At 39.5% G+C, this 25,819-nt stretch overlaps 1 protein-coding gene across 2 annotated transcripts in view; it reads right to left on the bottom strand.

The window, feature by feature from the left end:
* The window catches only part of DNM3 (dynamin 3), a 544,460-nt gene extending 527,235 nt beyond the window's left edge, over positions 1-17,225 (bottom strand). For both annotated transcript variants that reach the window (XM_060009515.1, XM_060009525.1), the window contains exon 1: positions 16,972-17,225. In XM_060009515.1, coding sequence (XP_059865498.1) covers positions 16,972-17,132 — 161 coding nt within the window. In that variant the 5' untranslated portion in view covers positions 17,133-17,225. The remainder of the gene's footprint in view (positions 1-16,971) is intronic.
* Between the last annotated feature and the right edge of the window lie 8,594 nt (positions 17,226-25,819).

The following is a 25,819-nucleotide window of genomic DNA, read 5'->3' as shown; positions in this document are numbered from 1 at the left end:
GGCTTCCAAGAAGAGATGAAAGCTGTATCTTGAAAAGTAAGTCAAGTTAGGCAGGCAAAAGGGAACCCAAAGAGCTTTCCAGGTAGATAGGAATATGTGTTAAGCTATGGAGACATGAAAGGCCTTGATGCTTTTTCTAGGAACTCTAAGTAGTTCAGCAGGACTGAACACCACGGTGAACAGGAGGAGCAGCAGGAGAGGAGAATGGAGAGAGGCAGATGGCAGATCATGAGTGAAACAGTGTATCATGCTAAAAAGCTGGGTAACAGAGACTTTAACAGTAGAGTAACGACAAAACTTGCATTTTAGAAAATCCACTTGTTTTTGACTTATGAAAAGGACAATTTCATATACATTTTGAATATAGTTCTCTACTGAACTCACACTCCCATTCCCTCAGATATTCTTTGCCTACATTTTCCCTTCTTCTTTCTATTCCTCCCTCTCCTTCCCACTCTACCATCAGCTAATGCTGTCATTTATCAAATTGGAACTTCCCTATCTTCCCCCTATCAACTCTATGCACCAACTTCTTTATCCTTTAGTTCCAATGGATGAGGTGCCCCTCCTCCTCTTGTAAGAGGCTTTCCACCACAGAACCTCTGGATTCCATCCCCCTGCATTTTCCCAAGGCTTTCCTGACCCTCCCTCCTGTCTTTCTTCCCTGTATCATCTATGTCTTCTCCTGGATCATTCCCACTAGCAAACAAAAATGCTCTAATACAGGGGTACCCAACCCGGACCGCACAAGAGGTGAGCGGCAGTGAGCGAGCGAAACTTCATCTGCCGCTCCCCATTGCTAGCATTACCGCCTGAACCATCCCCCCCCCCACGCCCCCCGGTCCATGGAAAAATTGTCTTCCATGAAACCGGTCCCTGCTGCCAAAAATGTTGGGGACCGCTGCTCTAATATCTCCCATCAAAAAAATGTACCCTCCCAAACCCTGTTCCAGCTTTTCCTCAGAAGAGTTGTCTATGCACTCTGTCCCCACTTACTTCCCATTCCCTTCTCAACTCACTCCAAGTTGAGATTCCTACCCCTCCAATAAAACTGCTCTTTTCCCTCAGTTCTAAACAGCCTCTTGATTTACCTGCTACATCTTTGGTCTCTCCTTGGCTCCCTTTGCAGGGTGCCTTTCTTCGGCTTTTCTTCTTTTTCCCCTCTTTCACATATCCTCTCCTGAAGTGATTTAATCTAATCCCTAAGGTTTTCTTTTAATTGAGATATAATTCACGTACCATAAAATTCACCCTTTAGAAGTATACAGTTCAGTCATTTTTAACATATTCACAATATTGTACAATCATCAATGCTATCTAATCCCAAAACATTTTCATCACCCCCGAAAGAAACCCCATACCCCCTAGCAGTCATTCTCCATTTCCATACCCTGCCTTAGCTCCTGGCAACCACTAATCTGCTTTCTGTCCCTATGGATTTGCCTATTCAGGACATTTCATATAAATGGAATATGATATGTGGTCTTTTGTGTCTGGCTTCTTTCACTTAGCATAATGTTTTCAAGGTTCATCCACATTGTAGCATGTATCAGTACTCTATTCATTTTTATGGCTGAATAAAGTTTCATTTATGGATATATCACATTTTGTTTATCCATTCATCAACTGATGTGTATCTGGGCTATTTCTACCTTTTGGCTATTATGAATAATGCTGCTATAACATTCATGTACAGGTTATTGTGTATACTTAGGTTTTCATTCTTGTCGGTGTAATGCATAGGAGTGGAATTGCTGGATATTATAACTATATTTAACTTTTTAAGAAACCGAAAAATTGTTTTCCAAAGTGGCTTTACAATTTTACACTCCCATCAGAAATGTATAAGGAATCCAATTTCTCCATATCCTCACTGAAACTTGTTATTGTTCATCTTTTTCTTTTAATCATACCCATCTTAGTGCATGTGAAATATTTCATCGTTGCTTTGATTTGCATTTCCCTAATAGCTAATGACACCGAGCATCTTTTCATGTGCTTATTGGTAATTTGTATATATTCACTGGAGAAATATCTATTCAAATCCTTTGCCCATTTTTAAATTGGGTTGTCTTTTTATTAAGTTATAAGAGTTCCTTATATATTCTGGATACTAGTCCTTTATCAGATACATGCTTTGCAAAAAAAAAAAAAAGTCTCCCATTCTCTGGGTTATCTTTTCATGTTCTTAGTAGTGTCCTTCGAAGCACAATAGTTTTTAATTTTGATGAAGTCCAAGTTATCTTTTTTTTTTGGTCACTTGTACTTCCAGTGTCATAGCTAAGAAACCACTGCCGAATCTAAAGTCATCAAGATTTACACTTGTGTTTTGCTCTAAAACTCTAAGAGTTTTATTGTTTTAGCTTTTGCATTTAGGTCTTCAATACATTTTTAGTTTTTGTATATGGTTTGAGATAGCATTCCAAATTCTTTTGCATGTGGGTATCCTGTTGCCCAGCACCATTTGTTAAAAAGGCTACTCTTCCTACCCTGCACTGAATTGTCTTGGCATTCTAGTCAGAAATCAACTGACCATAAATATAATAGTTTATTCCCAGACTCTCAATTCTATTCCATTGATCTGTATGTCTATCCTTATGCCAGTACTATACTATTTTGATTAATGCAGTTTTGTAGTAAGTTCTAGAATTGGAAAGTGTGGGTCCTCCAACTTTACTGTTTTTGTTTTTGTTCTTCCAAGATTATAATACCATTCTTATAAAGGGGTTCACACGAAAAAGGCAAAGAAATGTGAAACACATGGTAAATGTGTGTAGGGCATGAATCAGAGTTCAGTCAAAGCACAACAGATAACCTGGAGAAGCTGGGCCATTCAGGGCCTTTTATGCCATGCCAAGAAGCTTAAATTTTATGCTATTGGCATTAAGAGCTGAAAAGTTTTCACTAAGATAGTGACACCATTTAATTTTAATTTCATATCAATCATGCCATGGCTGTGTGGAAGTTCGATTGAAGGGTTACAGATGGGGAAGGCATTAAGTATATTGCTATAGTCCAGAAGATGAATGATGATAACTTGAACTCAGTTAACGGTTGTAGGAATTAAGCATCACTGGTAATAGGAATTAAGCATACATAGGTGATTAACTTCAGAAATACTTAGAAAGCAAATTAAGCTGTTTGGAGATCATCAGTGACCTTGGCAAGGGCAGTTTCAGTGTACTGATGGGAAAGGAAGACACATTTCATTCCTTATCCACAGCTGCAGAAATAATAGAACTGTGAAAGTAGTGATTAGTAGCTCCCAAATCTGGCTGCTTATCAGAAGCACCAGAAGAGCTTCTGGAAAAACACTGATTACTCTTGGTTTAACTCTAGACCCACTGAGTCAGTCTCCATGAGTGGAGCCCAGGAACCCATATTTTGACAAGTTCCTCAGGTAAATCATACACACACATATCTATATACTTGCTTTGGGAAATGTTGAGATGGACCATTCTTTCACGTATTAATTATCCCTTGTAATTCAAATCTACTTGGTTCCTGGGTTCAGAGAACAAGAGTTCAGATAGTAAAAGTTGGAAAGATCGTATGGGAAGGAAAGAGCTAAGCTAACACAGCTGAAGAGGGCAGATGTTAAAACAGAGAATCATAAGTACATTTATATCATTAAAAAAATGGAAGGGAATTACATCTAATATCTTATAATAACCTATAATGGAATATAACCTGAAAAAAAAGAATCACTATGCTGTACACCTGAAACTAATGCAACATTGTAAATCAACTATACTTTAATTTAAAAAATTTTTAAATAAGTAAAAATAGTAGAGAAGTACAGGTGAGAGAAAGGATAACTCAAAAACTAAGGCACATGGGCTATAAATATTAGTTTATCAAGCTAAGAGCATTATTTCAAATACAGTCAATATTATCTCACAAGTGTCAAATAGAAGTATTTCTAAAAGCCATGATCTTTATGCCCAGTACCAACCCATCTTAAGTTGGGTCAACAGTTTTCTTAGTGAAAATTCAATAAAAATTAAGTACATAAAACAGAATTGTGCAAGATACTATGGGGAATACCAGTAAGGAGTTTGCAGTCTGCCTCAGGGACCACAAACTACAATAAGTCAGTCAGAAACCTTGAAGAGTTAAACAGCATGGAACTAAACTTAGGGAACCATCCCTAAGTCATCGAGAGGTCAGAAAAGGCTGCAATCTGTGACTTTTGGCCCCATCTCAACTTATCAAATTCTTAGACTCTCCTGCTCATCTCAAACCCTACCTCTTTGATGAAATCTTTCCTGGACTCTCCAAAGAGGTGTGATATTTTCCTTTAACCATTCAGACCACTCTGTACCTCTAAAGACACCCAAATTCTATCTAAACTTCCATTTCCAATAATAATCATAAACACATAACTGTTGTTATATGATAGCAAGAATCTTCAAAGTCAAGAACCTTCAGAGGCTCCACCTGCCTCCCTTCTACGCCATGCCAAGAAGCCAGTCAGTCTTTAATCCCCAGCCTCTATCCTTCTGGTGATGGAATACTTACTGCTTCACAGGCAATTCATTCCGTTTCTCAACCGTTCTGTTGAGCAGTCTCCCTTATGTTAAGTTTAAATCTGCCTGCCTATAACTTTCACCCATTTGTTCTAATTCAGTCTTCCAGGGACATAGAGTCAATCTCCAATTAACAGCTCCTCAGATATTTGGAGATATCATCCTGACCCAGCCAAGTACTTTCTAACAAATGCCTTACATAAAAATTGTTAGCCTGATTACCCTGATAATGACAGCATGGTGCATATCAATCCTGTACCCTTCTGGGTCACGAAGTTCTTTGAAGGAGCTGTTATATACATAGAGGCTCACACAGTTTCTGGCATGGAGTGGACTCTCAAAATATGACTGTAAATGACTCAGTAAGTGAACAAATCCACCTGCTATTAGAATTTTCAAACGTTTCCTTTCACAACTGGTTTAATCATCTACCTACAACCAAACAAGTTTATTAAACTCTCTCTGCCCTCAAAAATCAAATAAATGTAATATAAAGAAAATATAAACTCAGATATAATTTGTCAGATATGCAGGTTAAATGAAACATCTTAATAAATAAGAAACCTCAGTGAGAGAAAGACAATTTTTACTATTTCTACTATACGCACTCTTGAAATGTCTGAGTTTTTATCACATATACATATTCCTTTTTCAATTAAGACAGTCAATTTAACAAAATATTAAAATTTCTTCATTTTAACTCACCTAGAGAAATAGTATAGTATAGTGTGAATTCTGCCTTCCATAATACAACCTACTATTGAAATATAGAATTAAATAAATGACTAGAGGTAACATTAATCTAGTCCAGAGGCATTCAACAATTTTGAGGACAACCATAGTAAGAAATACATTTTATATTGCTGCATGGTAAACATATACAAATATACAACTAATACAAAAGTTTCACCCTACAGTGCTTATCATCACTACCTGGAAGGTACTCTGATACTTTTTTAAGGCTGTTGCAACCCACTAAATTGATATCACATCCCACTAGTAGGTCACATCCACAGTTTGAAAACCTCGGATCCAGTCCAACATCCACCCCATCCTCAACCAATTTATTGATGAAGAACATATGCTTCAGCTTGGATAAATGTATAGAATCACGTAGTTAGTTCATTCATTTAGCTCCTGCTATATGCCAGCATTGTGTTATGGAAAATGACCGATGAAACACAGCTCCTGACTTCATGGAAGCTGCAAACATTTGGACAGAGAGACAAGGCAACCAACTGTACAGTAAGATCCCTGTGCAGTGAAGTATGAACGAGGACCACTGAAGAGGGGCTCTAAATCAGACAGGGAGAGCTGCAGAAGACCAGTGGGGTGACAGTAAAGACCAGACTAATCCTAGCTCTCCTTGCTTTCTGCCATGTTGCCTCAGCTTATCTGCGGTATTTCTTTAACAAACATCCAGGGAACACCTACAGTGGGTGTAAATCAAATCCACCTCAAACTAGATAACTCACAAATACTCCTAACTCCCTCAGCAGTAAGATTCCACTGTGTTCTTTCTTCAAATCTTTTCTCCTCCTTTAAATATATGAAAAGAATGGACCTCAGTTTTATTAACTAGGTAACAGAAACAGACACACATACACACAAAGCTCTAAGCCTCCTCTGGATAACCCAAAGCTATTCTTACACAAAGCTTCTGAGGCATACCTAGCAACACAAAGATAATGTAATACCAAATGGAATTAGTTAACTAGCTCAGAGCTAAAATTGGAGGTTAACAGTTGTGGAAATGTCAATCAAGTCAGGATATGAAACTTTCCATTGAAAATAGAGTCACTGGGTATTAGTTCAACACCTACTGCAAGAATTTTGATACTTCTCTAAGGTCTAATAGCACCAGACACTATTATTTTTCTATCTTACCTCCTGATCCCTTGTCTGTAGATCATTTCTGTTCCTTGGTCTTAGCTCATATTCTTGCTAAGTCGTCCTGCTTCTCCAATCAGACTCTCTCAGTTGTTTTTGCCACTTCTACCTCCATCTTTGCCTACAACTTCATCTAACATTTCCAAAAGATAAAGATATGCTAAGAATGGTTTATTCCACATCACAGAATCAAATACTTTGCTTAAAATTCATCCTCTAGAACATATGAAAATAATTTCAGCAAGATTCATTTTAATTCTATTATCTCTATGTTATTAATTCTACTTATGTTCATTATCTCTGGTATTTGCCATTTAAACCCTAGCATGTCACTTAACTTCTTCTAGTTCAATCTTCTACATTTCTAAATTGAAGTTAATAAAACATGCCTTCACTATGCTCTAAGGGATATTGTTAGGATTAATAAAAGAATAAATGAAAAGTACTTTGGAACTCTTGGGAGGGAAGAGTATACAAACGGGATTTATGTTGTATATATCTGTTTAAAGAAAAAAAAATACCCTGGGGTTATGCAAAATGTGGAAAATGCTTTCTTTTAAAAAGGTCCAAATATACTTTAAGTTAGTCTGATCTAAAAGTTAGTATTTTGATGCAGCTGTGATTTTTCCCACATGCACAAAAAAGAGAATTTGCAAATACACATTACTATCTATTCTCTCCTAAATTTGCTTTTGTTTCAGAAAATACCCAGTCTAGATAAAAAACTTAAATAGCTATCATTTATTGATTGCATTATCATACACCAGGCACAGTACTATCTATCCTCTCTCCTAAATCGACTGTTATTTTTAAAATAGTTGGAAAACGTCCATTCTAGATAAAAGACTAAAGCTAATAACCATTAAATGGGTTCTGGTAGCAATTCCAACATGGGGAGGTGGTTTTCCACACCGACAATAAGCAGTACACCGGACACCAGCTGGGTATCCTACAATTCAACTCAATTCTGACACTATCTACCTGGAGAAAGCATCAGATTTCACAGGTTGACAGCTCAGTTCCACAAGACCACCCTCTCCTGCAACTTCGGGCACCAATCACAAGCCCAGGTTGTTAGGTGTGTTTCTAACCCACCAGCTACAGATTGGATGTTCCCATGACCTCCTCCTTGATTCAGTCAACTTGCTAGAGCAGTTCAGAGAACTCAGAGAAGCATTTTACTTATTATATTACTGGTTTATTATAAAAAGATATATATAAATCAGGAACAGCCATATAGAAGAGACATACAGGACAAGGTATGGGGAAAGGGTGAGGAGCTTCCATGCCTTCTCCAGGTACACCACTCTCCCCAAATCTCCACGTGTTTGCCAACCCAGAAGCTCTCTGAACCCTGTCCTTTGGGGGGTTTTTTATGAAGGCTTCATTACAGTTATGATTGATTAAATCATTAGCCACTGGCAACTGATTCAACTTGAAGCCCCACTCCCCTCCCTAGAGGTTGGGGGTGGGGAATGGGACAAAGTTCCAACTCTCTAATCACGTGGTTTGTTCCACTGGTAACCGGCCCTCATCCTTGGGCGCTTTCCAAAAGTCACCTCATTAACCTAACAAAAGACACCCTTATCACCTTCAACACTTCGGAAATTCCAAGGGTTTTGGGAGCAGTGAGCCAGGAACTGTGAACAAAGACCAAATATATTTGAGAATTACCATGTGAATGACATGTCATGTGAATGACAAAATATTTTTTTTTCTTATAAATCACAATATTGCAGCAATCATTTATTAAATGCTTATTATGGGTCATACGCTTTACATCATCTTACTTGGAACTCACACGCACATAAAACAATGAAGTCTGTATTATTGTCCCTATAATGCAAATGAGGAAATTAAGTCTCAGTGAAGTTCAGTGCCTTGCTGAGGAGCCATGTGTGTATCCAGTATAGAGTCAGTGGTGGGACGGACACACCTACCAGCAAAGCTGGCACTCTATCACCAGAATATGATGACTCCTTTTCAAATATTGGCTTTTTGAGGATCTAAGAAAACAAATATCTTAAGTAAGATTAGGTACCCATCAAATTACTTATTTAAATGAATTAGTCTTTTCAATTTCAAGCCAAGGAAATTATAGACAATGAGGTCCTTCAGAAGCCCTACTAACTTCTAATAGGTGTGTATGTGTTATTCCCCGGGGATATCATGACCTTGAAGCTCCGGGAAATGAAAATAAGACACTGTCACAAAGAAGCACTGAGACACGCACACTTCAAACTCCTGGAAATAGAGAATCTTCAGCAGAGATGTTAGAAGAAAAACAAAATCTAAAGCAATCCTGTATCATTCATAAAATTCATGGACCAAATAAGTCATCCTTTTCCTCAACAATTATCTTGCCTTTCTTGTTAACATTAAGAATTTAACGCAACATTAATGCTTGTTGAAACTGTTAAAATAATTTCTGTGACATTGATGGGCCTCACCCAAAGAATACAAACACAAAAAAATATTAAACAGGCAAACTGAAAGGTAAGGATTTGCTACCCAAATATATATCTTATTTATTATTTCTTTTAAAGCATGCTCACTTGTTTTGTTTTTTATAAATTTATTTATTTATTTTTATTTTTGGCTGCGCTGGGTCTTCGTTGCTGCGCCTGGGCTTTCTCTAGTTGCGGCAAGCAGGGGCTACTCTTCGTTACAGTGCGTGGGCTTCTCATTGTGGTGGCTTCTCTTGTTGCAGAGCATGGGTTCTAGGCACGCGGGCTTCAGTAGTTGTGGCACATGGACTCAGCAGTTGTGGCTCATGGGCTCTAGAGTGCAGGCTCAGTAGCTGTGGCACACGGGCTTAGTTGCTCCGTGGCATGTGGGATCTTCCCAGACCAGGGCTCAAACCCGTGTCCCCTACATTGGCAGGCGGATTCTTAACCACTGTGCCACCAGGGAAGCCCCAAATATATATCTTAATTTTAAAAAAATCTCACCCATTTCTTTAAATAGTAACCTTTCCATTTATATTACTTATTAATACACAACTTTTCAGAAGCTTTCCTCGGTTTAAGCAAGGTCAATCAGTGACCAACCCAGGCACAACTTTCTAGATATGCCCCCCTGGTGTGAAAATATTAATATTGTGTGAAAGGGCTTCCCTGGTGGCGCAGTGGTTGAGAGTCCGCCTGCCAATGCAGGGGACACGGGTTCCTGCCCCGGTCCGGGAAGATCCCACATGCCGCGGAGCAGCTGGGCCCGTGAGCCATGGCCGCTGAGCCTGCGCGTCCGGAGCCTGTGCTCCGCAACGGGAGAGGCCACAACAGTGAGAGGCCCGCGTACCGAAAAAAAAAAAAAAAAAACCAAAAAACAAATATTGTGTGAAAACATCCACTATTTCATGTAGTCTTTTCCTGGGCCCATCTGTTTCCTAAAAGTTACAATTTACTCTAGAATATATTATCTCAGCCAAATTACCTGGTCTAAGCCTGAGAAAAATCCTGTTCCCTTGTCTCTTTACCCTATTGTGTATGGGGGGAAAAAAATCATTGCTGGTCTACCATCAAGAAAAGTAATGGAGGGGAGTATCAAGGAGGAGGAAAGAGTGGTCCAATGGAATGGAATGGGAAAAGGAGGTGGAGAGGATGAGAGGGAGGCACTTTAAAACAATAAGAGGAGGAAGAGAAAATGATGAACTGCCATGGGGCTCCCAGTTCTGAACACCAAGTTCCAAACTCAACTGTGATTCTATTTCTGACCTTGGGCCAATCTCTTGTTTCTCTGCATCCCAATGTAGCTCCAACAAGTGACCAAAATTAAACCAGGAGAAAGTTTTTTACAGAACCTAATGAAAAGCCAGTCCTCACTACTGATTTTAAAAAAGCTAAGCCAGCTATGACCAAAAAAACCAAAATTGCCAACCTGGTATTAATAAACCTTCTAATTTTTTGGAACAGTTTAATTCAATAATACAAATCATTTAGTATCAACCTTCCCTTTGCCTTTACCCTCCTTTCTTTCTAAATACCTTCTATTCTCAGGTTTGCCTTTAGAACATTTTCCCTGACATTTTGTCTTCCACTTGCTCTACTACTTTAACTAAATGCCTTATTCTTAAAGAATAGAATTCCATCTCCTTAAAGATCCTTAGTGAGTCTGATCCATCCCACCTATCTCAATGCATCCAGTTATATTTTTAATCTCTCCAACCTCTTTTCTTTCCTGCTACTCTTCTCTCAGGCGCTCTCCAACATACAGTGTTCTTTGTGATTAAGTGACAGTCTAAATTCAATGCCTTGTTGTCAAGTCAGACACTGAGACACAGATCACCAACTCCCTGCTTTGACATCGATACTTCAGTACATGCAGCCTTGAGCTAAAATGATACCGACTGCCAAATGACACCGAAATCTCAAATACTGTCTGCTTTCCACTATATCACAATTCATTTTCAGAATTGTAGTTTTTCAGAGTTGTTTTCTTTTTCACAAAAATAAAGTGACATAGTAAAAATTTTGTCCCATTTAGTTTGCATTATACCCAACTGCCTTCATTTTACAAACTCTTTGAAAGTTGTGGTCTCAGAGCTTATGCTGTCAGTTCTCTTTTTATATATACATCAGCTCCTATACATTTATACTTCCTTCTACGTTCTTACCCAGTATACTTAGAACTCAGTAATATATGCTCATTGACTTCCCTTGCCCACATTTCTCAAGAGTATCAATAGGAGTCATATCCAAGGCTAAATTCCAGCTTGGCACTTGCTAGCCATGTGACCTTGTACAAATTATTTGTCTCTCTAACCCTGAGTTTCCTCCCTCATTAACATGGGGATGTGAAAACAAGCTACAGAAGGCATGGAATGTGTATAACAGAATCCATGCCTGCAACCAAGTAAGGCGAAGCAAATATTGGTCTCCTTCTTCCTTCCACTTTATAAAAATGTGTTTACTATAACATAATCCTTTAGAATTTTTAAATGAATGCTAACTGTGAGAAAAAGCAAAGCAGACTTAGAGATAGGCAAAACTTTGGCCATATATAAAATAAATTGAATTGTTCTATACAGTACATTAGCTCAGAGTTCTCTTGACTTGGCTCTGGTGGAAGAGGAAAAAAATCATCTATTTCTTTTAGCTGCTTGCAGTCCTCTCTTAAAATTAATCATAATAAGTAAAACAGCATAATTTAACTGTACTTATGAGCCCTAGCACCAAGTACTTACTACCTAAGACAAACACTAATATACTAAATGTATGTCCCATTGGTAGAGAGCCCAATAGCCTACCTTCTAGAACAGCTAACTACTAAGTTTCCATTCCTCCAAAGTTTTGGATGACACCTGCCCAACTTCATTCTTAAAGAAGTTAATGGAGTGCATTTTTTTGATATCTGTTAATCATAAGTAAATTTCAAAACAGAGATATCCTATGAAGTCCAGTTCACCTAGGTATATTGCTTCTAACGAATTATTGATAATTAAGTTGATTGTTATAGTTAAATCCTACCAATTGAATTTATGATAACCTAAAAGTATATTACATAATGTGAATTCAGCAAAAATATCTTTGTAATTTCAGGTTTTAGCAATTCATTGTTGGATGAAACAAGGTTTATGTTTCTGACACTTCAGTTTAATAGACCCTTGAGAACCATGAAGTATGATTTTCAACAATTATCACATTTTAATTGTTAGCACCCATTTACCTAATAACTTTAATACTTGGAAGCCATTGTTGAAAAATAGTCACTAATTCAGATGCTTTGATATTTTTAAAAATCTTTTCCCTCAATACAAACCTATTTCTGAATTAAGAAGTTTACTAATATGCATGCTCTGTGCCTAATCTTACTTGCAATTAGAGAACTCTTACCTCAATTTTTAATACTCTCTTGAAATCAGTCAAAGGATTTAAGAATAAATTAGTATCTATCGGGGGCTTCCCTGGTGGCGCAGTGGTTAAGAATCGGCCTGCTAATGCAGGGGACACGGGTTCGAGCCCTGGTCTGGGAAGATCCCACATGCCGCGGAGCAACTAGGCCCGTGAGCCACAACTACTGAGCCTGCACGTCTGAAGCCTGTGCTTCACAACAAGAGAGGCCAAGATAGTGAGAGGTCCGCGCACCACGATGAAGAGTGGCCCCGGCTTGCCACAACTAGAGAAAGCCCTCGCACAGAAACGAAGACCCAACACAGCCCAAAAAAAAAAAAAGAGCCTACAGAAGTGGTTATTCTTTAAAAAAAAAAATTAGTATCTATCTAAGACATATAAATGACTTTGAATTTTTGAAAAATTATCTGGTCACGTCCATTCAACAATAGCATTAAATGGCTCACTTTTAAGGTTCTCCTGTGAAACAACTCTAATTTGATAATCAACATACCCATCTTTAGAAACCTCACAACTAAATAAATAAACCTTATATGACATTCCACATTGAAATGTACTCCCCTCAACATAGTCACTTTATCCTTTATTTGATCCCCATTAGTCAAAAAAACCTATTCTACTTGTGCAAAATTGAAAGTCTATTTACCATTTAGGTTAGAAGAAAATAATGTGAATCCTCTGGCTATATAATAAGCATTGAAGAACTAATGTTTCTAACAAGTATGTCATTAAAAAACATTTACACTTTAGCAACTAGTAGTACAGTTTTCACTTAACACCTCTATAAACAAGTTATATTCCCTATCAATACATACTTAAATAAATAACCCAATTATATCCGAGAGCTCCCTTCAAGAATGTCTAATATGAAGAAAAAAACTTATCTTTTAACTAATGTTGTTTCTGCCTAAGGGGTTGCCTCAAATCCTCCGTGAAATGAGGCAAGATAGACATACATAAATAAATATGAATGAAATTATTAACATAGCAGTTTCTTATTATTTTAGGTGGTGATTTTAAGTGTGATCAAAAAAAGAAGTTAAAAGTATTTATCAGAGGAACTGGTAAATCTCAATATGGAGGGGGTTTAATACAGCACAGAGGTTTTAGAGCACAAGTATAGAGCCCAGATACCTCAAGTTGAATCCTAGCTCCACTGTTTTTATGTTAAATTTACCTTCAGCAAGTTACTCAAAGTCTCTAAATCTCAATTTCCTCCTCTACAAAACAGAACTCTTAAGAGTACCCTCCTCGGGCTTCCCTGGTGGCGCAGTGGTTGAGAGTCCACCTGCTGATGCGGGGGACACGGGTTCGTGTCCCAGTCCGGGAAGATCCCACATGCCGCGGAGCGGCTGGGCCCGTGAGCCATGGCCGCTGAGCCTCCGCGTCCGGAGCCTGTACTCCGCAACAGGAGAGGCCACAACAGTGAGAGGCCCGCGTACCGCAAAAAAAAAAAAAAAGAGTACCCTCCTCTTCAGGGATTTATGAGGATTCAATGAGATTATCCATGTAAAAGCACCTAGAATAGTACCTGATACATAACAAGTACTCCATAAATGTTGACCATTATCATCATCAACGTCTCACTGCACTGTTAAAAAATAAAGAGGGGTGTGTAAAAGTAGTTGAATAAATTCTTCTGTACACAAACCAGACCAATGGGCAGACCCCAAGCCATCTAGTGAACCCCTATATTCAGACCATGAGTCTCAGCTTCTATTCATTAGACCTTAAGCTGCCTCTCACTGAGAGCATTATATCTCATCTGAACACCCAAAAGAACAATCTGGTTACTCACACTATATTACATTAATATGTAAATTCATCACTTCAGCAAGAAAAATCACAAACAAGTAGTTCATTCATGATTCATTTTATTCATAATAATCTCAAACTTGTCACCCCAAAATTGGATTTTAGAGCTACAGTTAAATAAACTAACCCATTCACATCCAAATTCACTCAGTGGTGTCAAAAAAATCAATATAAACAAACAAACTGAGAGGAGAAGAGATGTTTAGTCCACTAAACATGAAATGTTAAATATTAAGGAGAAAATGCGTCATTATTTTGAAGACCAGCTTAAATGATGAGCAAATGCTTAATTTATACAAGTAATCACCCCTTGTTTTATGACTGTGTTCAATAACTGCACAGAGGTCAGAGTCTTAAAATGAAAACAGCTACATGTAAAAGAGGAAAGTTTCATTCTTAAAGAAAAGAACCTTATCTTTATTGGAAAATTTCTGGATAATAAAAAGATAAAAGGTTATAGTAGAATACGAGTAGTTTTTTCCACCTAGGATGAATCTCCTAACAAAATAGAGAATTCCTTTTTCCCCAAGGTTGGTTTATAATTAGAAATTAGATTCCTCAATAATTCAATGACCGAAAACTTTATTAAAGTCAAATGACCTTTTTAATTAATTTTCTCGTAATATATAAGCTCTGCTGGCAGGTGTCATCTCTACAGATAATAAAGCATTGCTATATTTACTAAATGAGTTTTTCCCTTTATGTCATCCTTTTCTTTGACTTGACATTCTTACAGTAATTAATTATTGGTAAAGCTTTAAAAAGTATAATAAATTACTAGTGTATTCTGGTAAATGACGTCCCTATTTTTCATTCTATCATAAAAAATGTTCAAGCTACAATATTTTACTCTTCCAGATTTTTTTAAATTCTCATTTGAAATGAGGATAGTTAATGAGGAAAAATGTTTACAATTTTATTACAGCATTAATGAATATATTCAGGATTTGAAAATCTGAAGAACAGAATTAAGATACATGCATAAAATTGACATTAGGTTCAAAAGCTCTTGCCACAAAAAGTGCATTTATAAAACAGACTCATCCAACTAAATATATGAAAGATGCATAAAATATGGTCACTGCATTTGAATTACTTACAATTTTAATCTTTAAGTATTTGTTTAAAAAACAAAAGTAGCTAAATGACAAGTAAGGCATACTGTTAAATGCTCTAGAGTTTGAAAACCCAAAAAATGTTGTCATCTAAACCTCACCTTCCCTATAGATACCACTTTAAATTTAGTGAATTTCATTGGCAATAAATCAAAGAGAGTAAAACCCTTAAGTATGTGACTGTTCTGTGTACATGTTTTAAATCACATATTCATCCATCACTTCACCATAAGTCTATGATGACGTAGGCAAAATGCTTTACCATCACTTTTCTCATCACTCAGATTAATGATAAAACCAAGCAAAGTGATTAAGTGACTTAGTCAAAGATACCAACCGTCAGCAATTTTACTTTTTTTTAGTTGGGTTTCTTAGTTTTCTAGTTCAACAGAAAAACAAAAAAACAAAAACCCTAAGAGTATCATCTGAGAGACAGAGCATCATCTGAGAGAAAAGAATATACACTTTATGGATACTAGCATTCCCAAAGGAGATATAGGAATATCTAAATTTTACACATCACCAAACACTAACAAAAAAAGAAGAAAAAAAAAACCCAAAAAACAGGAACTTTCTGAATACCAAATAAAAAGAGTAAAGTACAATCTCTGTATTGTACCCTCTCTGGCCCACTCTCTCGGCTGTTGTACATTTCTACCTGGTTTACTGCTAGAAAACAGATTTCGGCTTTCATAATGCTTTCTAATGGGCTTTTCTTAGCAAATGTCTACACTGCTCAGGCAAGGCCGTTAAGGTAACTTAATCTCTCATGAATTGCTCAATGGAAAAAATGCTGATTCCCAATTTAAAAATTAATTCTTTAGCTTTTTCTGAATTAAGAGTAACTACGAAACCTGTAACTATAATTTAGATTCAGCGTGTTAACTTGAAGGCTGGCAGGACAAATAAAAGCTTAAGGAACCGAAGATGATGCTGGGGGGAGGGGGCGCAGAGAGAGTGCGAGAAAGATGCTCGTTCCTTCCGAGATGATGCAGGAATGACATGGCACCTGGACAACACAAGTCCACGTCCACCCCCCTCAGAGTCTGTGCCTCGGTTTCTCTGACATATGCCTGGATCTGTGAATAGGTGCACACGCGAACACACCACCTTTTATTCTTCGACTTCTAGAGAGGAGAATGGTGGGGAAGCGTCGCGGGTTAAAGCCTCACCACAACAAACGATTTCTTTCTCCTCGTACCCCGCCTCCCCTGCTAGGGCAGGCGACGACTGTCCCGAACAGTAGACAGCTGACAGGAGCCGAGAATCAGGGCAAGAAGGAAAGCATCTCGGGGCGGGGGGGGGGGGGGGGGGGGGCGCGGGGGGGGGGGCGGGGAAATATACCCCACAGCCTTGCCGAGAGCCTCCGGGAGGCTGACTAGAAAAGGAGGAGGATATTGAGCTGGGAAAACAGAGGGGGACTGCGAAGCTCCCGGGCGCGCGACGCACCCAGGCTGCCCGGGGCTGGTGCACATCGGGCGGGGGAAGTCGATCCCGGGGCGGACCCCCTCCCCCGACTCCCAGACCGGAGGACCAGGAGGAAATGGCTTTGTATAGCAGGATGAAAGGCAGACAGGAGAACCGCCAGGCAGGGAGGGACAGAGGATGCCCGGAGCCGGGACGACCCCGCCCGCCTCACAGACACCTCCGCTCCTCCCTCCGTTCCGCCGCAGCCCCTGGTCCAGCCTCGTGCTCCCGCCGTCCACGCTCGAACGGCCCGGAGTGGGGTCGCCCCCACCCCCACCGCCCCACCCCCGCGCCCTGCACACTCACCTGCCCACGAAGTTCTCGAGCACCGAGCTCTTGCCGGCGCTCTGGCCGCCCACCACGGCGATCTGCGGCAGCTCCAGCAGACAGCTCTGTCCCAGCGAGGAGAAAGCGTCCTGCAGACGGTTCACCAGAGGGATCAGCTCCTCCATCTCCCGGTTCCCCATTGTGCCTGCGCCGCCGGCTGCCCGCTAGACCCTGCTAGTCTCTGCGACCTGGCGGGTAGCCGGGGCCACGCAGCCCTCGCCGCCGCTGCCGCGCTCAGTTCAGTCAGCCGGGTCCAGTCAGACGTCGGATCCCGCCACTGTCCGGCCTCTAGTGCACTCCTGACAGAAACGGCCCCAAAGCGCGCCTGCGCAGGCGAGCGGGGGCGTGGCCTGGCCCCGCGGCAGCGCCGCCCCGCCCGCGGCGCGCTGGGCGTCTGCTTTGCCCTAGTATTCCCAGCCAGACATCCCAGCGCGGCGCGCACGCACTGCCTCCCAGCTGCGGCCAGATGCCACCGCCTCTGTCGTCTGATTTCAAGGCTCAGGAGCAGAGTTACAGCACTTGGTCAGGGAATGGCACAAAATCAGCAGCAGCCGGCGGCACTGTTCCCTTTCAGTAGCTACAAAGCCAAAGTCCAGTGGAAAGCCCTACCACCGGTAACAAGTCAGCACTGTCGCCTGCGGCAGCACCTCGGCTGCCTCCACCAGTGCACCGCCTCCAGAGTGCACCTCCCAGAAGGAAATCTCTCGTTCTCACGCCCCACTTCAGAACCCTGGCTCTTCCTGGGGTAGCCGGCCTTTTGGAGTCTAAATTCTTCAATCTGACATCCATTTCAGGCCCTGCGTAGTCTGACCCTACTTAATCGTTCAACTTTAACGGCTTGGTCCTCCCGGCCCCATCTAAGGAAAGGTGGAGTCCGTCGTGCTTACCCCGCACCACTCCTCCTCTTCAATCTACCAAGCTCATTCTGTCCTTTGCGACCCCTCAATGCCATTTCTCCTCTGATCTCCTTCTATAGGCTCTATCAATAACCATGCACTCTGCACCCATTCTCATAAGTTTAGCGAACTGAGACTGTACGTTGGGTCCTGTGCGTTGTGATGGCGACACAAAGGATAAATGCATGCTTCCCTTAGCCTCCTTAGAGGGATCCTCTTTTCAAATACTGATACTCCTCAGGATTTAATTCATGGACCGTTTTAGTCTACCTGAGGACTTCCCATGGCTTTAACTACACATAATGGCTAGGGACTACAGAATCTAAATAACTAGCCCACCTCTCTCTTCTGGGCCTTAGACTATATTCCCGTTGGTCCTAGACCTCACTGCCTGAATTAATTTATCCTCACTTCTGACTTAATTTATTCAAATCTGAACTCATCTTTTCTAGTCTCAACACTTAATGCTATAAATTTTCCTCTAACCATAAAAATACTTGTATAAAAATGTCCATTATAACCAAAAAACCAAGAACCCAAATGTCCATCAAAAGGTGAATGAATAAACAAGTGGGATATATGCATTCAGTGACAGATTCTCAGCAACAAAGAGGAGTGGATTCTGATACAGCAACAACTTTGTTGAATCTCAGATGCATTATGTTGAATGAAAGAAGCCCAAGTACGTATTGTATGATTCCATTGATGTGAAGTTCTGGAACAGGCAAAACTATTCTACAGTGACAGAAGTCAGAGCAGTGGTTGTCTTTGAGGGGTGGGGATTGACTGCTAGAGGCAGGAGAGACTTGTGGAGGTGATGGAAATGTTCTATATCTTGATTTGAGTGTGAGTATACATTTACCAAAACTCATCAAACTAAACATTTAAGATCTGTGCATTTCACTGTAAATTATACTTCAACTTTAAAAAAAAAAGAAGAAAAGAAAAACAAAACAGAACACATCATCTTCTCCAAGGTAAGTGGGATGTCTGCCCAACAGACAGCAATGTCTGCTTTTTCTAAGAATCACTCCTCCATCTACCATATGGTTGAAGCCAGAGCAGTCATAACAATAAAATGGCATTAGGGCAACTAACTGTGTTGTGGCCACAGCCTGATGCACCAGGGGAACACTGACTCATGCTGTATCAATCAGAGACCTTTCCAAGTACTACAGAATTCAGAGAGAGAAAGAGAGAACTATGGAACTATGGTTAGTAATGTTTTCATCTACAGAAGGGAGATGCAAAAGATGCTGGTCTTCAGAGAGAAAAATTAAATACAGAAAGAGAGGAGCAGAGAGAAATCCTAAGGTACTTATGTCTTCATTCTAGTTAATTTCTGAGGCTCAGCTACGAAGAGTACCACCCAGTCCCAGTCCAGAATCTGGAAGTCATTCTAACTCCCTTTCTCTCTTTCTCCCTCATCCCCTACCTCAAGTTGGTTCCCAAATCATGCCCTTTCTACCTCCCTGGAACCCATCTCCTCCTCCTTTTTGCTGTCAGTGCCTCATTTTTACTGTGATTGGTTGAACAGACACCTTCTTCTATGCTTCCCATGTACAGGCACCTTGAATAGATCTTCACATTGCACTTGACACGTTGCATTGAGTCTCTAATTTGCATCTTTCTCTTCCACTAACATAGTAGGCAGAATAATGCCCCCCCAAATTATGTCCACATTCTAATCCCTAGAACCTATGAACATCTTACCTGACATGGCAAATGGGACTTTACAGATGTGATTAAATTAAATAGCTTTGAATGGGGAGATTTAGCTGGATTATTTGGATGGGCCCGGTTTAGGAAAAGAGAACCTTTACCAGCTATGTCAGAGGGAGACATGACTACAGAAGAGTAGTTACAGAGATGCAACTTTGCTGGCTTTGAAGATGGAGAAAGCGGGGACCACAAGCCAAGGAATGCAGGCAGCCTCAAGAAGCTGGAAAAGGCAGGAAACAGATAATCCTTATCCCCGAGAGCCTCCAAAAGGACCAGAGCCCTGCCAACACCTTGGTTTTAGCCCAGCGAGACTAGTGTTGGACTTTTAATCAACAGAAATGTAAGATAATAAATTTGTGTTGTTTTGAACCACTATGTTTGTGGTAATTTGTTACAGCAGCCATAGAAAGCTAATACAACTAATGACAAGCTCCTTGAGTGCAACATCCATCTTTGTGATTCTCAATGCCTAGCACAGTGCTTCGCACCTAAGACGACCATAGTCTATTGCAGACAGACATAAATTATTACAACAAAATGTAATAAGTGTTCTAAGGGTGCGACGGACTGAACTGTCTGCTCAAAATCCGTATGTTGAAGCCCTAACCCCCAGTGTAGCTGTATTTGGAGTAAAGAATTAAAATTAAATAAGGTCATAAGAGTGGACCCTTGATCCAATAGGATTAGTGTCCTTCTAAGAGGAGACACTAGAGAGCTTGCTCTCTTTCTCTTTCTGCCATGCGAGGACACAGTGAGAAGACAGCCATCTACAAGCCAGGAAGAGGATCCTCACCAGGAACTGAATCAGTCAGCACCTTAATCTTGGACTTCCAACCTCCAGAATTTTGAGAAAATAAATTTCTGCTGTTTAAGCCACCCAGCCTATGGTATTTTGTTATGGCAGCCCAAGCTAAGACACAGGGTTTGTTTCAAGGAACACGAGATGGAAATCTGAGAGTAACAATACTGCCTGGAGAGGGTCATGGAAGTTTCAGAGAAGAGGTGACTCTTGAGGTGAGCCTTAATGAGTCTGTCCTGCACTCGGCTATGTGCTGTGAGGAATATAAAAGATTCAGAAGCACTCATCCTTGCCTCAAGTATCTTGCACTCCACTCTAGGAGACAGTGCTACCATGCATTAGACAGAGAATGTATCATCCTTAGATAAATTTGAATTTCATGTGCACTGAAGCAATTCCTGTCATCTCTATTCTCTAGAACTTAGGAAAAGTCAGTCCCACCCACCTCCTTCAAGAAATCATCCTGAACTAGTCTTGTTAATTGCTTTCCTTCTTTACTTCCCATTTCCAGAATCAGTCCTACAGTAACATGGAATTGAGAGAAGTTAAACACACACAGACACACTTGATACCATTTGCTCATAAATTACCTTGGATAAAACAACTAGCAAGGGAAAACTTGAAAGCAAAAAGCAGGGGGAAAATTTTGACAGAAAGAAAACCTACACCTTTGAGAGTGAATGCAAAGCTGAAAAGGGGAGACTGGTCAGGCACCCCAGCTTCCTGACTGTACCACACGATCATCTCAGCACTGTTTCAACACCAAGTAATTAACACCAACTCTTGCCCTCTATTACACTTGTTTCCATTCCATCTTCCTAGCAAGGCAGAAGATTCCAAAGGTTAACAGCCTTTTCTAGGCGTGGCTCTCAAGCTAAGAAATTAGAACTTTTTATAAACACTTCAGAGTTCTTATATTTAAATGAATATTTTCCTTCAGGGTCATTTTGAGAAGTGACAAACTTACTGCAATACCTCCACATTTCATACAATATCAGTGGAACTCCTTTGAAATTGATGAACCTTACCCCAAAGTTCAAACTCAGTCACACATCATTTTAGATGAACAGAATATTATCCACATTGATCTCCTACCTCATTCATAGGACTTAGCACCAAATAACTTTTGGCTAATTTTAAGCATATGTATCTATATACACAAGTATACACATATTACATTTATAGATAGATTTTTTTTTAATATGCTACAGGCTTGAAGGAAAGCTCTAAGAGAAGAGTTAGAAAATTTTGAAGTGGTAAAAACATCCCTAGAAAAATGTTTAACCTCTCAAAGAACAGCACGTACTTGAATATATGAATTCAAGAATTCATTTTTTTTAAACCAGTCAGATTACTGCAAAGTCATATTCCATTTATTTCTCATAGTGCCTAGCTTGGTGGTCAATAAATATTTATGAAACAGAACTGAATAAAAACTTAAGCAATGGGACTTTCCTGGCGGTCCAGTGGTTAAGACTTTGCCTTCCAGTGCAGGGGGTGTGGGTTCGATCCCCCGTCAGGGAGCTAAGATCCCACATGCCTTGGGGGCCAAAGAACCAAAATATAAAACAGAAGCAATATTGTAACAAATTCAATAAAGACTTTTTTTAAATGGTCCTCATCAAAAAATCTTTAAAACAAACTTAAGCATTTGTCATAAACAATATTATTACAATATTGTTACTCTATGTACTATTTAAGACCTATTCAAGGCCTTCAGTTCTTTCTCTAAAGGTTATCTCATGGAGAGATTTTAGATCTTACTGCAAATCTGCTTGTCTGTGGGCATCTTTTGAATTCTGTAAACCCTGTGAACATCCAATGTAGATATACAGACTTTCAATACTGTAGCCATTATAGTTGACACATGCCTCTCAGGGCTTCTCTCCTTTAGTCTGGGGTCGGGGGGAGGGTGGTGGTGAGAGGGCAAAGACTCCCAGTTTTATTGTCCATATTTTTCATCAGCTGTCATCAAGAAGCAAAATAACTCTGGAAGCACCACTCGGTATGACTTCTGTCAATGTGAGATCCGACAGATGGAAACTCACCAGTAGTCTCATGGAAGCATGGATAAATCTACACACATGCAGAGCACAAATACCAGTAGGCAAGTGTAAAGTATTAAGAGAGAGGGTTAAGGAGAACTCTCTATATCACTTAAGTCTGATTTAGCAGCCAATTTGTGCTTCTTTCTATCAAGTAGGTATAACTGTGTTCTCCTGTAAACATAATCCATATATACTAAAGTTAGATATCACATAGGACTCCTTTTAAAGGTGAAGGTCCCTCTAGCGCTTCTTAATTCTCATTTATTGAATTATAAATCTCTCTCTGTGTATATATATATATATATATATATATATACACATACATCTATGTATATATATAGAATTATAATAAAATAATATCTATTTGGTAAGCTATAAATGGCCGTTTAAAATGTTTATGAAAACTTTTTAATGACACAAAGAAATGGTAAAAATGAAATATTAAATTTAAAGAGCAGGGTACAAACTTTTATATAAAGTATTACCATATCTACATAAAAGGCCATGTCTAAGAAAAAGAACTGGAAAGAAATATACCCAGAAATTTAATGTTATTCCCTATGAGAAAGTATGGGGGGAAAATTACTGTCCTTTTCCTTTTATTTCTCAAATTTTCTACAATGAGCATGTATTACTCTTAAAATTTAAAAGGATGAATAGGGACTTCCCTGGTGGCCCAGTGGTTAAGAATCCACCTGCCAATTCAGGGAACACGGGTTCGATCACAGGTCCAGGATGCCGAGGAGCAACTAAGCCCGTGCGCCACAACTATTGAGCCTGTGCTCTAGAGCCCGAGAGGCACAACTACTGATGCCCAAGCGCCTAGAGCCCGTGCTCCACAAGAAGAGAAGCCACCACAATGAGAAGTCTCTGCACCGCGAGGAATAGTAGCCCCCGCTCACCGCAACTAGAGAAAGTCCGCGCACAACAGTGAAGACCCAACACAGCCAAAAGTAAATTTTAAAACTTTTAAGAAGAGTTAAAAAAAATTAAAAGTTGAATAAATGCCATTTGATTGACCCATAATTGGTTTACATACACACCAGCTTATCAAAGACAAAAGTGTTGCATAATGTAAGGTTAAAAGACCTTTGCAAATAGAAGCAGGAGAGTCCTCAAGCTTCCCTATCCCCAAAACTTTGCCACTCAATGGCAGTGGATAACTAGCTAACTATAACTAAGATTTTTAAATGGGAAATATTTCTGTCTGATTTAAACAGTAAAAATGTGAGATGCCCAGGCCACCATGATCACATGGACTATCATTAGCCAAGAGTTCATTCAGTTCACAAAACTGCAGACTCTTCACAGGTGTAGGAAAGTAGTTACATGTACTGAATTTTGTTTACTTAAAGCATAGGCCATAATCTATGGAGTCAACAAGCCAAACATAGAATCTTACATGAATACATTTATATGACATTCTAGACAATCTGCGTTGACAGAAGGCAGTCTGGAGCTGATGATGAGGATGGGGGACTAGGGAACATGGAAACTATGTCTTGACTGTGGTGGTAGTTATGTAGTTGTATATGTTTGTCAATACTCATTGAACTGTACACTTCATATTATACTGCAATAAAAATAAATAACCTCTGGCATTTACGTAACAGTAATACATGAAATGGTAATACAAAGTATGATATTCTGGGGACAACTTAAGTAATAGTCAGCCACAATCCATAATAAAAATACATGGTAAACTTATATGTGGAATCTTAAAAGTGCAACAAACTAGTGAATATAACAAAAAAGAAGCAGACTCATAAACCTAGGGAACAAACCAGTGGTTACCAGTGGGGAGGAGGACAGGGGCAATATAGGAGGTGGGAGAGTGGGAGGTGTAAACTACTGGGTATGTATTGTACAACACAGGGAATATAGCCAATATTTTGTAATAACTGTAAATGGAGTGTAACCTTTAAAATTGTATAAAAAAACTAAAAATAAATATTTTAAAATGCACAGTATTGTTTGTGAACAAACGCAGGTTTTATCTTTACATAAATTATTTCAACTGCCATGACCTTAAGTCAGCAGACTGGGATTCAAGTTCCTGCTGGCTGTGTGATTCACTCTCCTAGCCCTTAATTTCATCTATAAAATGGATATATTAATGTCCATTCCTCTTAATGCACGGAACTGTTGTGAAATCAAATAAATAATGAACACTAAAACATTCTAGAAACTGCACAGTGCCAAATGACTATTAAGACATTTTATCTATAATTATCCAAACCTACACAGGGATTGTAATATGTTTTATTAATAACCAAAAGGTTTTTAATTAATTTTTAAATGATTTATGTGCTAAAGATCTATGTGAGAAAATATCTTCAAGAATCTTACTATTCATGGATCTCATCAATTTTAGGATTCTTTCATCTAGTAAATAAGAATTGTTGAAGAGTTCACTCTTAGGAAGAGCCCAGAAATAACCAAACAGAAAGTGCAGGTGAAAGTAACAATTCACTAGGAACCAAGCATGACAAAGTAATGGAAAGCAAACTGAGTTTTCACAAATAGGTAAGAACATCCGGGAAGCAGCGAGTTAAGAGGTGGCAAAAGTGAGCCAAGATTGACTTTGATGGAGCAATTACAATTAAGCTTAATTCCTTTACAAATTTTGTGTACTCCATGTATAGCTGAAAAGGGCTTAAAGTATTAATAGAATCAAAGTAGCCAATGACACAAGTGTAATTTTCAGATTCTCAGTCAAAATTAGGAAAAGGAACCCAGTATCTCTGGAACCAAGGATCTCCAAAAATTCCCACTCCCTGCGGAAGCCTCCTTTTTACTTTCCTTGGTGACCATTCAAGCAGGACTCCCACTCTACACTGTTTCCCTCAGCCTGCTGACCCTCCTCCCAGCTAGCACCTTCATTCATCTTTGAAAAATATTTGCAGATCTAAGAATTAGTCCTGTATCAAGTCTGCCAAAGAGCAACTCATTGTAAGAAGTCAGTACCCTGAGGTCTCAGAGCTGAACCTGGGAAAAGCATCAAAACAGTAGACCCTTGATTTTACTACCACTTCACTATTCCATGCACCAGTCACTAGGATAAAATCTTCTCTGTGCAGCCCTATAAGACCTTCAAAATCTTCTCCTTTTAGAGTAGCTGGAGGAAATTTTTTTTTTCTGTTTTCTTCCATTCTCACATTTTAGGAGTATAAATGGTGGCTGATATGTGCTGAGAGAATAGAAAGAAAATCACATAAAAGGTAAGAGGCAGCTTTGACCCCATCTCCCTTTTATGCAATTTATTTCTTTTTATTGGTAAACATTTCCAGAAAAGACCTTATTGCTGAAGAAATATGTTCTGAAAAATAAAAATTCAACTGAGAAGACTGAATCCCAAACTC

The sequence above is a fragment of the Delphinus delphis genome, chromosome 1, assembly GCF_949987515.2.
Source record: "Delphinus delphis chromosome 1, mDelDel1.2, whole genome shotgun sequence".
Lineage (NCBI taxonomy): Eukaryota > Metazoa > Chordata > Mammalia > Artiodactyla > Delphinidae > Delphinus > Delphinus delphis.
The sequence above is the reverse complement of the archived record's forward strand: the minus strand, read 5'-3'. Positions and strand labels throughout refer to the sequence as shown.